Source organism: Chenopodium album, chromosome 27 (genome assembly GCF_948465745.1).
Source record: "Chenopodium album chromosome 27, dcCheAlbu1.1, whole genome shotgun sequence".
Taxonomy (NCBI): domain Eukaryota; kingdom Viridiplantae; phylum Streptophyta; class Magnoliopsida; order Caryophyllales; family Amaranthaceae; genus Chenopodium; species Chenopodium album.
In genome coordinates this window covers 22114361-22130611 of record NC_137860.1, presented here as the reverse complement: position 1 = coordinate 22130611, position 16251 = coordinate 22114361, and the positions used below count along the sequence as shown (strand labels likewise).

Below are 16251 nucleotides of genomic sequence, written 5' to 3'. Positions count from 1 at the left end.
TGGTTTTTTCTTGGATTTTCTTTGCTGTAGTTTTGTTTTATGTCAAATTTTAGGTGGGATTTTAGGTGGGGTTGTAATTTCCTTGAAGATATAGTAAGGGGACTTGTTTTTATATTTGTAGTTTGTGTTCAGATGTAATGGTACTTGACTAATGAAATGCAATTAGAAATAATTTCTCAATATAACATAGTCATTGTCTTTATAGATGTGAAAGCTGATAACATATAGAATGATTGTTCAAAAGACTTAGCTTACACATGTTACATTGTTCAAAACACAAACCAATATACACTACATTGTTGTTCAAAAAACTTAGTGTTAATCATAGTTTCTCAAAAGTACATAATTTGAACAGAAGTTTTTATGGTTGTTGCTGATGGATTGTAGAGGTTTGGCTTGACTGTGTGGATATGTGTGGCTCTTGATCTCTTGCTCTATTCCTTGTAGAGGGGCCCTGAAACAGAATTTTTAAAAATTAAGTTAACAGTTAGCAAAGAACAGGTGCAAAAAACAGATAAAAATATGCTTACTTGTAGTATTGGGGCACCATCAGCACTGAAAAGCACACCAACCCCACTTGGAACCTGACCCCTTCCTCTGCCTCTCCCCCTTCCTCCTTTTGTTCCTCTAACTGAAGGACCTGCATTAGCAGCACCACCTCTAGTACCACCTCTGGCAGCACCTCTAGCACCCCTACCACTGTAAATTACCCTTCCACCCCTGCCTAAATGAGTTGGTTGTGCAGTGGTGGAGTGGTGTTGCACACTAGCAGAAGAAGCTGAAGCATAGGGGGGGGTCAATTACTTGGTGATAAGAAAATGTTCCTGCAGACCCATCTTTTCTAGGTCTTCCTCTTCCCCTTTTTGCTGCTGGCTCTTGGTGAACATTGTTGTCTTTATCAGGACATCTCCTCTTATTGTGGCCTTTAACCTTGCAGAGACTACATGTCATTTCAATTCCAGTCCTTGACAAAGAGCCTGGCTTCTTTGGAAGTTCATAAGGATCTTTGATCCTATTTTTTCTAGGTCTTCCAGGACCTACTTTGATGGGAGGTGGGTCTAAGTTGCAGGGCACCTTAGGCCAATGCCTCTCTCCTTCACATGGAGGAATAGACCCACCATAAACCCTGAGGTATACATCCTTCTTATAACAATCATCCACAAAAGATTCAGCATCCTTGTTCTTAAAGAAGATACATGCTATGGCATGACAACATGGGACCCCTAACATATCCCATCTCCTACAAGTGCACTGCTTTGCCTCTAGATCTACTTTGAGTTGGTCAAGGAAATGCTTCACATTGAACATTGTGTCTGAAGAAGGTAAAACATCACAAAATGCAGCCTTACTTTTTTCCTTTTCTAATATGGCCTGGATTTTAGGACACAAAACAGATGTTGACTTCTGCATTTCTTGTCTTTTAGTCACCAACCTTTGCATCAAAGCTACTCTAATGTCCTCTAACATATATATCAGATGTTTTTCTCTGGCATTAATAATGTATGAGTTGAATGTTTCAGCCATATTAGATGTTATTGCATCTGTTTTAATGTCAGAATTCAAGAAAGCTCTACAAAAGAGGTTTGGGTTATATGAAGTGAAAGCTATGGCTGCATCTGGATTTAACTCTCTCAACTCCTCTAAATACTGGTCATAATCTGCCATGTTGTAGGATTTTGCAATTTTCCAGAAATGTAATTTCATTTCATCTCCTCTAAATGTTTTATGCCATAATGCAAAAATGTGTCTAGCACAGTGACGATGCTCAGCATTTGGAAGGACAGCAGCAACAGCATGAATAATAGCCTTGTTAAACCCAAAAAAAAAAAAAAAAAAAAGCAACACAAATCAACTACAGCTCACCAAACACGCATAAATCACCAAATATGATATCATATCAATCCACAACTGAAATAACAGGAATTTTTTTTTCCTAAATGAGGTTTAGTGTTTACCTGGTGCTCATCTGATATAATTGCAACCCCACTGCCATCACCAAGCTCCAAATCAGATTGCAATTGGGTGATAAACCATGTCCAAGATGAGTTGTTTTCACCTTCAGTTGCTGCCCATGCTATGGGGTACATTTGTTCATTAGGATCTCTCCCAACAACACTTAGAATTTGCCCACCAAGGAAGGTCTTTAAGAATGTTGCATCTATACAGATCACTTTTCTGCACCCTTCCTTCCAACCTTGCTTCACTCCTTCAAAACAAGTGTACAGTCTCTGGAAAATAGGTGGATTTGTCTGCTTGGAAGTATCAACCACCAACTGAATACTTGTACCAGGGCTTGATGATTTGATAGCTTCTATATACCTCTCCACTTTCATATAGTGTTCCTTCATGGAGCTATGGAGTAGTCTGTGTGCATGGTATTTGACTTTGTATGCAAAATCCCTCTTAACAATAACCTTATAAGCTCTCCTAATTGCTTCAATGATTTCCTTAGCTGGCCAGTGAGGCCTTGCTTTAAAAATCTCAAACATTTCTCTTGCAGCCCATGTTGATTTGAGTTGTCTGTTCTTGTTCATATTCCTACGACAAGTGTGACTCCCATCCACCCTCATCACTAAGAATGTTGCATTTCTAGAATGCCATGCACCATACAAATAAAAAGGACACCCCTCAACACATCTCACTCCCACATGTTGCTACCTGTTCTTGTTACTCATAACAAAGCTCAAATCCCTACCCTGCATAATTGCATACCTAGCTACAGCTTGTTTAAAGTCACTCCTATTTGCAAATCTCTATCCTACATACTAACCAAGTGAATGTAGAAAAATTAGTCTCACCACTCACAAGCATACCTCTCCTTCCCTTCCTTCTAGCTCCTGCATTTTCATCATCACTATTCTCAGGTGTGTGAATCTCTTCTTCACTGTTTTCATACTCACTAACATAACCACCAGCACCAGATGTTTCAGCAGCAATATCTACTTTACCCTGTGGTTGGTTAGGACCACCAAATCTCCCTTCACAGGCCTCTCTTTGAAGCTGACTTGCTATTTCAAGGATCTGGTTGTTGCAATTTTTAACCCTCTGTCTAGCTAGTTCAACCTCTTCATCACTGTTGTCTGACTCACCAGTGAATAAATCAACCCTATCAAGACCCTCATCAACCTCAAAGTAACCATCATCTTCTACCTCTAGATCTACATCATCATCTTCACCAATTCCTTCATCATCCTCACCCTCAGCAGGCACAAACTCGGGATCTGATTCATCCTCAAAATCAGTACCAAAATCACAAAGCTCTTTCAAGGTCAGTGGACTATCTAGCCTATTGTCTTCCCATTCATACTCTGTAGTGACACTAGGGTTAGCTTTTGAAGTAGTGGATGGTTGAGTCAAACTGTTGTTATAAGCATGTGGTAAAGTAGATGCTATTGAGCCAACTTTTTTGGTTAAAGGGGGACCAGGTAAGGAAGTTGATGCTGTTACATTGGATTCCATGTGCTTTCTGGGGCTTCTTCTAGGTGGGCCCAAGTGCTGTGACTGTGGACCCTTTTTGGGAGTTAATTTTTTAGGCTTAGTTGGTATGGGGGTGGGATATTTTCTGAGATTGGTGGGCTTGAGTGGCTATCAGAAGGAGATGGGTTTTCTGGTGACAAGTGTGGCTCTTCTCCACTGTGCAACACATACACATCAACACTCCTATGCTTCATCACTATCTCACCCATTTCTAACACTTCTGCATCCCCTGTTATCTTTCTTAACCCATTTGCTAAAGACAGATTGGGAACTAAAAAATATAGCCCTGCAATGTCACTATAATCCCCATATTTCTTTCCAAAGTGAACTAGCTCCCAATAACATAATTCATCTGGAGCAACCTGAAATGTCCTTCCCGTACCACCCATGTACACTAACTCTCCTTTACCAACAACATGCTTAAATCTGCTCCCATACCAAAACCTCAAAGTCACATTCTCAAACAACCTATTATTGCTCATTATCACCTAAAATTAAGCACATAAACCCAGATTATCATCACAAACAGATCAATAATAGATTGCACCAAAAAATAAACCCCAAAAAAACCTTAATTTAGCAATCCAATTAATGTTATTCTACAAGAAGTCAAACATATTCGACAAAACCAAATTAAGATACAACAAGCATAATCAAACACAAACTAAGGTCAGACATTTAATTCCCCCAAATACCAAACATGCATAATCGAATCAGTCCACAAAACCCAGAACAAATAAAAACAATAAGAGTTTGAAGATCGTACCTTAATTTAAGCGACTATAATTGCAAATTCCATCGCAAGCAAACAAATTTAGGGCAATTTCCGGCGCAATTCTTATCTTCCGACTTGTTTCCCGACTTGCCTTCGTCACTCTCTGCAACTAGTACAAATTTAGGTGAGCTTCAATAATGGCGGAAGAGATAGCAGTAAGGTTTGGGTAATTGGAGTAATTAATTGCCAGCTGTGCAATTTAGGAGGGAAATAAAAGTCAATAGGTTTTTTTTACCTGTTAACTAATTAGTTCTAGGTTGCCAATTTTTTTACCTAATTAGAGCGGATTAGTACTAAAGGTGGTATTATTTAGAGATAATTAAAAGGTCGACTTGTTTTTAGCGGACGGGCAAAAGGTCGTATTATTTATGACAATTTTTCCAAAACATAAAACATAGGGAAAATAAATTTAGAACATAAGATGAAAAAATTTTAGAACATAGGGTATAATTAAAACATAAGCAGAAAATAATTTAGAACATAAGCAGAAAAATTTAGAACATGTGAAAATTTTAAAACAGAAGTAAGAAAACAAATTTTAAAACATAGGAAAACAAAATTTAGAACATAAGAAAAAATTAAAACACAAGCATAAAAAAATTTTGAACATAGGAAACAACTTTAGAACATAAGAGTGTTTTTACATTAAAAAAAAAAATAAAAAATGTTCTCACACAAGAAAGTATTATGTTCTAATTTTTCACCATATGTTCAAAAATTATTTCCTATGTTCTATTTATTACATTATGTTCTAAATTAGGCTATAAGGAGAAATAACAAGGTTTATTTTGAAGTTTTTTTTTTAGTTATTTATAAAAATAGCCTATGTAGGATTTAAACCTACATCCTCTATGCATTTGCATAGCGCTCTACCATTTGAGCTAATAGGTTTTTTCCATTTGTTATTGATCACCACCTCTCCCGTAGTAGGGGAGGAAAACAATCACATGTAGAAACTCAAATGTCTCCATGTAGCTACTACATCACATAGCTCTCAATTACCCAACACATTAAACATGCCCACAGATTAGTGAAATTACACAAAACAAACTACTACACTAAAAAATATATTTTAAAAAAAAAAACTACTAAGAAATATGTACAAATAGTACATAATTACATCAGTCAGAAAGAGGAAAACTTAAGATGCAAATTTATCTAATACAAAAGTGCTAACCTAAAATCTTACCATAATACTCTTATTTTTACCTGAATGGACCTATTTCCACAACTCACAGTAAACATATATGATGATCTTTAAAACATAATAGAAAACTTAAGATCATAATAGCAATACTTTAGAATATAATAGAAAACCTTAGAACATAAGGGAAAAATAATACATAAACTTTCATTATCTTTTTCTTTCATATAGCAATACTTTAGAATATAATAGAAAACCTTAGAACATAAGGGAAAAATAATACATAAACTTTCATTATCTTTTTCTTTCATATATAATTTTTTCATCCGGTATAATAGCAATTTCTTCTTCTGATTTTTCTTCATTTTGGCCTTGCATTTTGCTGCAATTTTAAGAAATAAAAAAACATTAGTAACATTCCAACATTAGTAATATATTTTAAACATAGGTAGAGTTTAGAACATGTTGAAAAATAGTTTAAAACATGCTATCATAATAATTATCTCATTAAAAAAAATTACGCACTTATTATAATAATTACCCCAAGCATCCACATGTCTACATCTCCATCATCAAAATGATATCACTAACAATTAAGAACGTAACAAGAGCGTATAACTAATTTAGAACATGCTGAAAAAGAGATGTGTGAACCATGGAAGTATCAACGACATTCACCTTTAGTGCCATTCTTATTTAGCATAAATTAATAATACATTGATGCATCATCAATTCATCATGAGGTGCATTGATACTTGCCCATATAATACTGAGATGTGTGAACCATGGAAGTATCAACGGCTTTGCCATCAAGCTTATGTGATTATTTTGTTTGCAGATACAAACTGATTCAGAGGAGCTAATTATATTCAAAACTCGAGAATCCCTGCTAGATGCTCTGACAGAGCATGTTAAATTGAACCATGAGTATGAGTAAGTTACCAAGCTCATCATTTTTCCTTCGTTACATTATAGCCTATTATTGCTACCACAATTTCAAAATACTGAATAATAAGGGTTGCAATCATGATCCTATGTTCCCTGGAGGCCTGGATATGTGTTGTTTTATCATCCATCAGGATATTTAGGAAAGATGAGAATTAGAAATTCCTTTTGTTTTGTACTTATGTGTGAAACCTGATATGTGAGTTTCGAGCACCTGACTATGGTTGTTTCCTCACTTACCAGTGATTATTCATCGAATTCTTAATTTTAGGCTCTGAAGGACTTTATTTTTTCATTTATTATTTCAGCAGGGTACCTGAAATGATAGATATGCCTATTACTAGTTGAAATGCCGAATGGCTCAAGAACACTGCAAAGGACTGAAACTCAGTATTAGTGCCAAAACAGTAACTCAATGATGGATCTTTCACTCGTAAATAACTAATTTAGAACGTGTTGAAAAAGAGTTTTGAACATGATGAGAAAGAGTTTCGAACATGCTGAGAAAGAGTTTCGAACATGCTAAGCTTATTTCCAAATCACATAAGTCTAATACATTTTGCACTGATATACAATAAATCATCAAAAACTGACAGATCTATAATAAATTGTTTAAATTTGAAGAAAAAAATTCAAAAATTGAGAAATTCTTGAAAAATCTATTCGAAATTGACAGGAAAAACAAAACAAAAATCAAACAAAATAATTCGAACAAAAATCAAACTAATTAACATGCAAAAATCGAACAAATGGGCTAAATTATCTAATAATCAAGAGCAGCGATGAAATAACCTCATATTGCGAAATTCGAACACTAAAATCGCTGAAATTTGAACATTAAAATCGCTGAAATTCCAGCCCTAAAATCGCTAAGTTTAAACCCTCAAATTGCCGAAGTTTGAACCCTAAATCGCCGAAAATTATTGAAAATCAAGTCAGAAAGATAAAAAAAAATCGGCTTTAACACTTGAATATCATGCAAAATTCATAAAATTGAAGAAAAACGTACCTGATTTGAGCAATTTAGGTTGTTTTTGCAGCAATTTGGGCTAGATTTTGGGATTTGAGGAGAGAGAAAGTAAAGAGGATTGAAAGTTTGAGGAGAGAGAAAATTTTGGACGGTTGGGGGAGGGTTTTGGGGAGGTTTTTTGTTTTAATCCTGACCGCTCATCCTAATCTAATCCCACGGATGAGATTAGTTCTTATATAACTAGGGTTCTTATATATATATAAAGGATAATGATCCCTTATTTATTCGTTGATTTACTCTTTAGATTGATAGTCAAATATATCCTTTATTATTCTTAGTTAATGTATCGAGACAAGTATTCTAATATATCTAGTTGTATTATATTAATTACTCATGTGCTATATATATTCATGGAATCACATCAATATAATTTAAACTTTTCAACATTCTCTTTCTCATAAGTCTATCAGAATCATCTTAATATATAGTTTTCAAATACCAACTTTTTAATAATTTGTAAATTACAAATCTCTTGTTTAATTGTATCTACGTGTAAATTGATTGAATAATTTTGTTTTTGTTGTTTGAATTGTTGGAACCGATCGATCCTCGAATATGTAAGCAATTATATTTTTTTGCACTTCTTCAATTGAGATTGTTGTTGTTGATACTAGTTGAAGAACTATAAAATATTTGAAAAAAATAATTTGGATTAATAGTTGAAATAAATTGTTGGTATTGCATTAGATAAATGTGATTGTTTAACTATAAAAATCAGATAATTTTTTTTAGTGAAAGTGTCATAAGAGTGCATGATAAGAATTGATCCTTAGATATATGGAACCGGGAAAGAAGCTCTAACCACTTGAGCTATCCTTCACTCTCAAAATCAATAATCAATAATATATATATATATTAAAAGACACACCAGCCATGACACGTGTCATCTCCTGGTGTGTCCTTAGTATATTTTTTTAAAAAAATTTATTTAAAGAAACAAATATTTTGCATATATCTAAATAAAAAAAAAAATTTTACGGTCTATGAAATTATATGACAAAGATACAATAATGTCAAATATATAAATATTTCCACCATCAATTTATTATCTCCTAAAATTGGAAACAACAATAATCACCAAGTAAATTTTCTACTAATATACCATGATTGTCCTAACATATATATTACGATGATATATAATTATGCAATAGACACACCAGCCATGACACGTGTCATCTCCTGGTGTGTCCTTAATATATTTTTTTAAAAAAAAAAACTATTTAAAGAAACAAATATTTTGCATATATCTAAATAAAAAAAAAAAAAAAAAAAATTCCACCATCAATTTATTATCTCCTTAAATTGGAAACAACAATAATCACCAAGTAAATATTCTACTAAATATACCATGATTGTCCTAACATATATATTACGATGATATATAATTATGCAACAGACACACCAGCCATGACACGTGTCATCTCCTGGTGTGTCCTTAATATATTTTTTTTTAAAAAAAAATTATTTAAAGAAACAAATGTTTTTCATATATCTAAATAAAAAAATAAAAAAAAAATCTTACGGTCTGTGGAGAAATTATATGACAAAGATACAATAATGTCAAATATATAAATATTCCCACCATCAATTTATTATCTCCTAAAATTAAGGAAACAACAATAATCACCAAGTAAATATTCTACTAAATATACCATGATTATCCTAACATATATATTACGATGATATATAATTATGCAATCTTCCCTTTAAAAAAAACAATCTTTGATTTAACGAATATGCCCTTAAAAAAACAATCTTAGACTTAACAAAGATACCCTTCAAAAAAAAGACTTAACAAAGATAAGAAAGGTAAATTAATATAAATTATGCAATTTTTTTTTTAACAAGTAATACTTAATAGTAAGTAATATTATACTTAACTTTATAGTTGACTCACTTTTAATAACAAACAAGTAGTAGTTCGGTTATATACTATTATGTCTATATTTTATTTCAATAGAGATGATGACTATATTGTCTATATACCTTAGAGAAAGTGAAATAAATAAATTACGCAATTTTAGATTTAACAAAGATAAGAAAATTTGTATTAATTTAAGAAATGTCAGTTAAATCATGCAATATTCTTTATACCTTTTATTTTCAGCTTAATTTTTCCAAAAACATCTTACCTAACCATTATAAAAAAGTATTAATCTAAAATTTTGAGTCTCAACCACTAAATAAGTTTAAACGTTATTTTTTTTAATGGCACAAAATTATACACTCAAAATATCAATCCCTCGAATGAAAATATTACTATACAAGCTAGGGTTATCTACTTATATGAACTATTCCATCTTGATGTAAATGATGTACATTCTCTAGAGATGGTTCTACTAGATGAATAGGTATTCAATGACACGTGTTAATTTTTGGTGTGCCTTTAATTTTTTTTTTTTTATTTATTTTTTTTTTTGAAAAAAACTCCTATAAAACATTTATTTCAGGAAATTACTACATAATAATAATTGTCATAGTTAAGTGTATAAAATGATTAATGATCTTTTGCATTCTAAAGATGGATATGCCACTATCTAAGGTATGTGTTTTGACAACATATAAGTACTTAAAAAAAAAAACGCAATCTTTTGAGAATATTTTTCTAAAAAGATATAATCTTCATTCATTTACTTGACAAGAACTACTGAATTAGGCACAAAAAAATTGACTTGGTATTTGTATCATCTTCTTCTTCTACTCCCTCCCCGAAAGAACGACCCATTTGGGTTGATTACGCGGGTATTCAGAAAGTTAAATAAAAAGAAGTAAAAGTATATTGAAAAGATAAATTTACACGGGGTTTGTAAAATTATAGAGAGAGAAAAAACAAATTTTTATATGGGGAAGCTAATTTTGCACAAATATTGTTGCAAATTGGTGGGTGTTTTAGTGCAAATGGGTTATTCTTTTTGGGACTAAGGGCTTGTTCACATTTACTTATTTTCAGTTCAGTTCAGTTCATTTGAGCTCCAATCAGTTCAGTTCAGCTCCAATCAGTTCAGTTCAGCTCCTAATTTCCCTCTCTCATAAAATATTCATTTCAGCTCAGTTCAGTTCAGTTCAGCTCCAATCAGTTCAGTTCAGCTCCTAATTTCCCTCTCTCATAAAATATTCATTTTCGCTCAATTCAGTTCAGTTCAGCTCCAATCAGTTCAGTTCAGTTCAGCTCCAATCAGTTCAGTTCAGTTCGGTTCAGTAAATGTGAACATGCCCTAAAAATAGGCCAAATGGGTCATTCTTTCGGGGACGGAGGGAGTACTATTTAGTACGAGTATTCTTAATTTCTTTTTGAGGAAACTCATTCTACTATATATTTCTATAAGAACAAAGGATTAAAAAAGGTGTCAATACGAGTATACAACAAAATGATTGTAATTTCTATAAGAACAAAGGATTGAAAGACTCATTTTATTTTAATTAAATACAATGCAAAGTTAATAATAAATACTAAAATATAGTGTGCATGGCACGGCACCTAACCTATTTAGATTATAATTATATGCCAAAGTAATTAATTGTGCAGTGATTACATATTTTCAATAATTTGCGTTATTTAGTAATTAGGGAATTGTGAGTATCTTACCAAGTACTCCCTATGTCATCCCCATAGTTTTTGCACTTTTCACCAGAACACCTGTAAAAATGTTTATATTTCTATTGTCATATATGTAAAAAAAATTATTAAAAAAAAATATGATCTTTATAAAATATACAATGATACAAATCAAACAAAATCTCACATGACTATATTACCTTTCTTAATTTTGTCAATTTCGACTCGACCCGCAAACCGCACATACCCGACCCGAACCCAACCCGTCTTGTGGGTCTTGAACAAAATTTTTTTCACCTGTAAACGATTTAACCCGAACCCGATTAACCTGGAAATTTGAGGGTCAAACCCGATCCGAATCCGACTCATTGACCCCATTTAATGTTTTTTTTTTAAGAAAAATATATTTATTTGAAAAGTAATATCTACTTTATTGGTTAAGTTTGATCGTTTGTGTACCATCCGGCATTTATTTCTCTTTCTCATACATCTATCTTATATAGCTCTTGCTCAGATCCACATATACCAACCATTTTCTACCCAAATTTTCGACCGACAACAATTGCATCCGTTTAGCATACATCCTTTTCATGCCACCGAATGATAGGTCTACTGAAATTATGTCAAAATATATTATACTCCACACATATAATAATGCTGGCCTCTTTCTTAAAATTTTTGATGTTGAAATGTTTAATTATTAATTTAATTATTATTTTTTTATTAATTAGAAATTAATGTTCTTTGGTGAAGTGATACCAATTTAAATTATTTAATATATATATATATTTGAAACAACGTTTTTTTTGTTTATCACAAAGATAAATTGGGGCTTTCTCGAATTTGTTGTCAAAGCCCCAATTTTTAGCAATTGTGGAGCTTAAATATGGGGACAAATGAATTAATAAGGGTTAGTAGTTGTTACGGGTACGGGATTTTAATTCTCTAGGTAGAGTGTATAGCACAATTTACGTATAACCAGGGTCGTACAATAGACAGTGTATAAGAGCTGCTGCCTTGGGCCCTAGGGATGGGGGCCTAGTTAGTTTCAATTAATAAAATAAATAAAAACTGATACGACTTAAAAATAATAAATACAGACAATCTATTCAAATAAAAGCTTCCTTTTAGCATAGTTACGATCGTTGTTGCAAATCGAATATTCTTCATACCCTCTTGTATATTGTTGTGATTTAGAGACTTTTTAGACGACGGGGTTTATCGATCTGTTGTAGTCGTGGAGAAAATTTTCGTTTGATCATCTTTTTTTTTTTTTTTTTTTTTTTTGAAGAAAGTCTGATTCGTCTGATTGTAATCGAAAGATTAATCTCTTTTTCGATCTCGCACAAATCTTTACCCATGAAACAACTTGTACCATACTAAACTAAAAAACAAAAATAACAAAAAAAACTACTAGAACATAGCTCGCACTTTCTACACTCAAACCTACCATAGGGGTACATATTACCTGTAGAGAGTGTAGATTTATTTTATCTAATAACAAAAACATAAAGAAACTAAGGGAAAGGGTCGAAAACATCCAAATTTTCGGAGAAATTTGACTATGTTTGGCCTATGACATTTTTTTTTTTACCTTAGAAGAAAAAAAAAAAGAAAGAAGACGACTTGGATTTTTTTTTTTTTTTTACTCAGTCAGTCTCACATTATAGCTTATACGGAGTTGTTAATTAATAAAAATAAAAAAATATAATAAAATTATTTCTAATTAGGTGAATGAATAAGAATACTAGGTTGCAAACTACTTCATACACCATACTTAGTGCTGTCAAATTTCAAACGAAACCGTTTAACTGCCTGAAACAAACCGACCCAAATGAAAATCGAATCGTTTAAAAACCATTTTTTTAAACCGAAAACCGACCCGAATCGTATATGAATGAACTCGAAACCGAACCGATCCGAATTACGTTACACCGTATAAGAACCGAACCCGTTAATGAACCGAACCAGTTCTAAACCGAACTAAAATCAAACCAAACCAAAAAAGAACCGAACTGTTTCTAACCCGAAACCGTTTTCAACCCGAAACCCGTTTGAATCGGGATAAAAACCGTTTACAACCCGCGACCCGTTTGCACCGAACTATATATAAAGCGAACCGTTTATAAACCGAACCGCTTGCAAACCGGATCGTTTTAAGAAACGGACCTCTTATAAACGAATCGGTTACAAACTAGTAAGATTAGTTTGGCTAAACTTGAAACAGAGCATGATATGTATTTATAAAATCAATAAGAATTTGTATATAATATGATGCCTAAATAAGAAATGATGAAGTCTCAACTTAATATAAAACTTGTTAACCAACAAAAGGTTAGCAAAACCTATCAAATTTCAAACCAAAACCATTTAACTGCCCGAATCCAAACGACTCGATAAACAATCGATTTTTTGAAACCGAAAATCGACTCGAACCGTAATTTAGGGTCTGTTCTCATTGACTGAACTCAGGGCACCCCTTCTCCCGAAGTTACGGGGCTATTTTGCCGAGTTCCTTAGTGTAATCATAGAAAATAAGGTGACAGGATTGGTAATCTGCTGAACTGAACTGAAATGAACTGAATATTTTATAAGAGAAAGAAATTAGGAGCTGAACTGAACTGCACTGAACAGAACTGAATTTCAACGTATGAGAATAGGCCCTTAGTAAACTCGAAATGGAACCGATCCGAATAACTTAAAATCGTAGAAGAACCGAACCGTTTATAAACTGAACTAAATAAGAACCGAACTAGTTATAAACTGAACCGAAAAAGAACCGAACTTTTTCTAACCCGAAACCGTTTCCAACCCCAAATTGTCTGAATCGGGATAAAAACCGTTTACACCGAACCGTCAACAAACCGTAACCCGTTTGCACCGAATCGTTTACTACCCGGACTGTTGACAACCCGAGCCGAATTAAAACCACTCAAGAATAAACCAAAATTGAATCAAACCGATAACTATTTAAACCGAACTGAAACCGACCCACGAGACACTTAAACCGATTTCAAACCGACCCGATTTAATACCGAACTGATTTCAAACCGAACCGAACCCGAACTATCAAACCGTTTTGACAGTATTGTCCATACCTCTTTATTTGTACAACAACCCGCATAACTTCGTCCACTAATTATTCTCATCAAAATCAATACTTTCCATGTACTTGGTACGGAGTATAAAATATTCACGTGATTATCTTTCTTCTAAACTTTTTTATTCAAAAAAAAAAAATTATGAACTAAATTGCACTTATATGAACTTATTTAAACTCATTTTAATTATAATTTGTTCTTGAATTGATTAATTGATTACTCTCTCCATGTTTAAATAAGTGAAACATTTCCCTTAGCTTGTGCACATATGCCTATTTGATTAATACATTGTGAAATTGTGGTAATAACTAGGGATGGGGCCCTAGCTTGTGCACGTATGTCCAATAGTAATATCTTTAATTATCAATAAGTAAAAATTATAACAATTGAATTTAATAAAGTATTCATTGAGATGATTCCAACAAGTACCTACAAGATTATACTTACTATTTTGATGTTTTAATCATAAACATTAGTCAAAGTAATTAGAGAAATAGTGCAAAAAGTCAAAATATTTCACAAATTTAAGCATGGAGGGAGTAAAAGTTATATAACATTTACAAAGAACTTTAATCCCAAGAATTACTTTTTTTTTTTTTTTTTTTCTACTCACTTATTCATTAAGTCAAACTAAATAAAATGTTTGACCATCTATTGCAACTTATGTACAAAGTAAAAACTATTAATTTATAATCCTTGTTAGAATTGTTTCAGTTTTTAGTATCTAAATATCATAAATTCATAATTATCTTAACACGTAATCAAAGTTATAATTAGTCAAACATGTAAGTTGAAAAAAAATTGTACAAAATGCAAGTGATGAGTAGAACATTAAAGAATGGATGGATTACATGACATTCGAATCAAATAAATATAATGATCCTTTCAATACGTAAAACTACAATCGTCGTTGCATAACGTACATTTTTCATATTATCTTTCATATCATTGTAATTTTCAACCTTCCTCTGTAAAGGGGTCTATTATTTGGTTGTAGCCATGAAGCAAATTTTTTATTCATCTAATTATAATTGAAGGAGTAACATCCTTTTCGATCAGATATAAATCTTTACTTAACAACAATCTAACATAGGGGCATTTACTAAAAGAATATAATGTTATAAAAATTAACAACAAAAACACGAAATAATTTAAGAGAAAGGGACAAAAATAGATTTTTTCGAAGAAATTTGACTATTTTGAGCCTATAAAGTACTGCTTTTATACTCCCTCTGTCCCCCATTGATAGTCACTTTTTCTATTTTTGGTGACTCAAAATGTTAGTCACATTTGCTTTTTTCAAGTACCATTAATATTATTTTTTTACTAAAATTCTCTAACAATTGCAAAAATATTTGTGCAAATTTATTTTTTCCATGTAAATTTTACTTTCCCATGTACTGTAATTATTATCTCTCTCTATTTTTTTGCATACCCAATTTAAATTTACTTTTTCAATGTACTTTCTTTATTTCTCTTTAATTCCTGTGATTTTTTTTTAGCAGAAGTGACTATCAATGGGGGACGGAGGGAGTAACATCTAGAGAGTAATAACTAATAACTAAGGTGAATGTAGTTAACACCACACCACTTGCTGTTTAGTACATTTGGCTACTTAATTATTAAATTGTAATAATTTCCTAATATTGAATCTGATCACCTTATTCGACAGCATTCAATTATTTTAGAGCATGGCCCCGATTTGTTATTTTACGATTCTCATAGGGCACCAAAATCTTAAATAGGAACCTGCATAAATTTATATAAGATGGTAGAATTAGACCAGTCAATCATGACCCGACCCAAATAACTTGACCTGCAATTTGAAAATTGACTCGAAATAACCCAAACCTAATCAAATCTGGCCCGACCCGTACCCAAACTGAAGTGGTATTGAACCGAACGTGACTCAACTTAAAATTGACCCAAAACCCGAAGTAATCCGACTTGATTTTAACCCGAAATGATTGACCCGATACCTGGAGTGACTGGATATGAACTTGACCCGGCCCGAACTCAATCCGAAGTGTTGACCCGAAACCCGAATTGACTTAACTCGACTATAACTCATCCTGAATATTTATTGACCCGAAACCCGACTCAAATGACCCGTAGCATGTTTTCTATCTTTATGGATCAGAGTTCCACGCGGCTAATTGAGTGATAAGACCTCTATAAAAGGTCACGCATATACCATGCAACTCCTAGAAGTGTATCATATTA

At 32.6% G+C, this 16251-nt stretch overlaps 1 protein-coding gene and 1 long non-coding RNA gene across 2 annotated transcripts; both read right to left on the bottom strand.

The window, feature by feature from the left end:
* Window positions 1-361: 361 nt before the first annotated feature.
* LOC145619783 (uncharacterized) lies at window positions 362-2570 on the bottom strand. Its single transcript, XM_081674478.1, has 4 exons — window positions 1956-2570; window positions 833-1806; window positions 531-765; window positions 362-454 (listed from the first exon to the last, which is right to left on the bottom strand). Exons 1-4 carry the CDS (start codon window positions 2568-2570, stop codon window positions 362-364), a joined length of 1917 nt encoding a protein of 638 aa, XP_081530604.1.
* A 2952-nt stretch (window positions 2571-5522) lies between these two features.
* On the bottom strand, window positions 5523-7522 carry LOC145621214 (uncharacterized). The gene is made up of 3 exons (XR_014108363.1): window positions 7351-7522; window positions 7134-7246; window positions 5523-5778 (listed from the first exon to the last, which is right to left on the bottom strand). It is a non-coding gene; the product is annotated as an uncharacterized LOC145621214 (long non-coding RNA).
* Between the last annotated feature and the right edge of the window lie 8729 nt (window positions 7523-16251).

Bases quoted from the DNA above. Each gene is read 5' to 3' on its own strand.
- LOC145619783 (XM_081674478.1), bottom strand. From the start codon at position 2,570: ATGAGGGTGGATGGGAGTCACACTTGTCGTAGGAATATGAACAAGAAC. The intron at 766-832 runs GTCTGCAGGAAC...TTCTTCTGCTAG, and splicing joins GGAAGACCTAGAAAAGATGG to TGTGCAACACCACTCCACCA. The intron at 455-530 runs GTAAGCATATTT...ATTCTGTTTCAG, and splicing joins ATGGTGCCCCAATACTACAA to GGCCCCTCTACAAGGAATAG.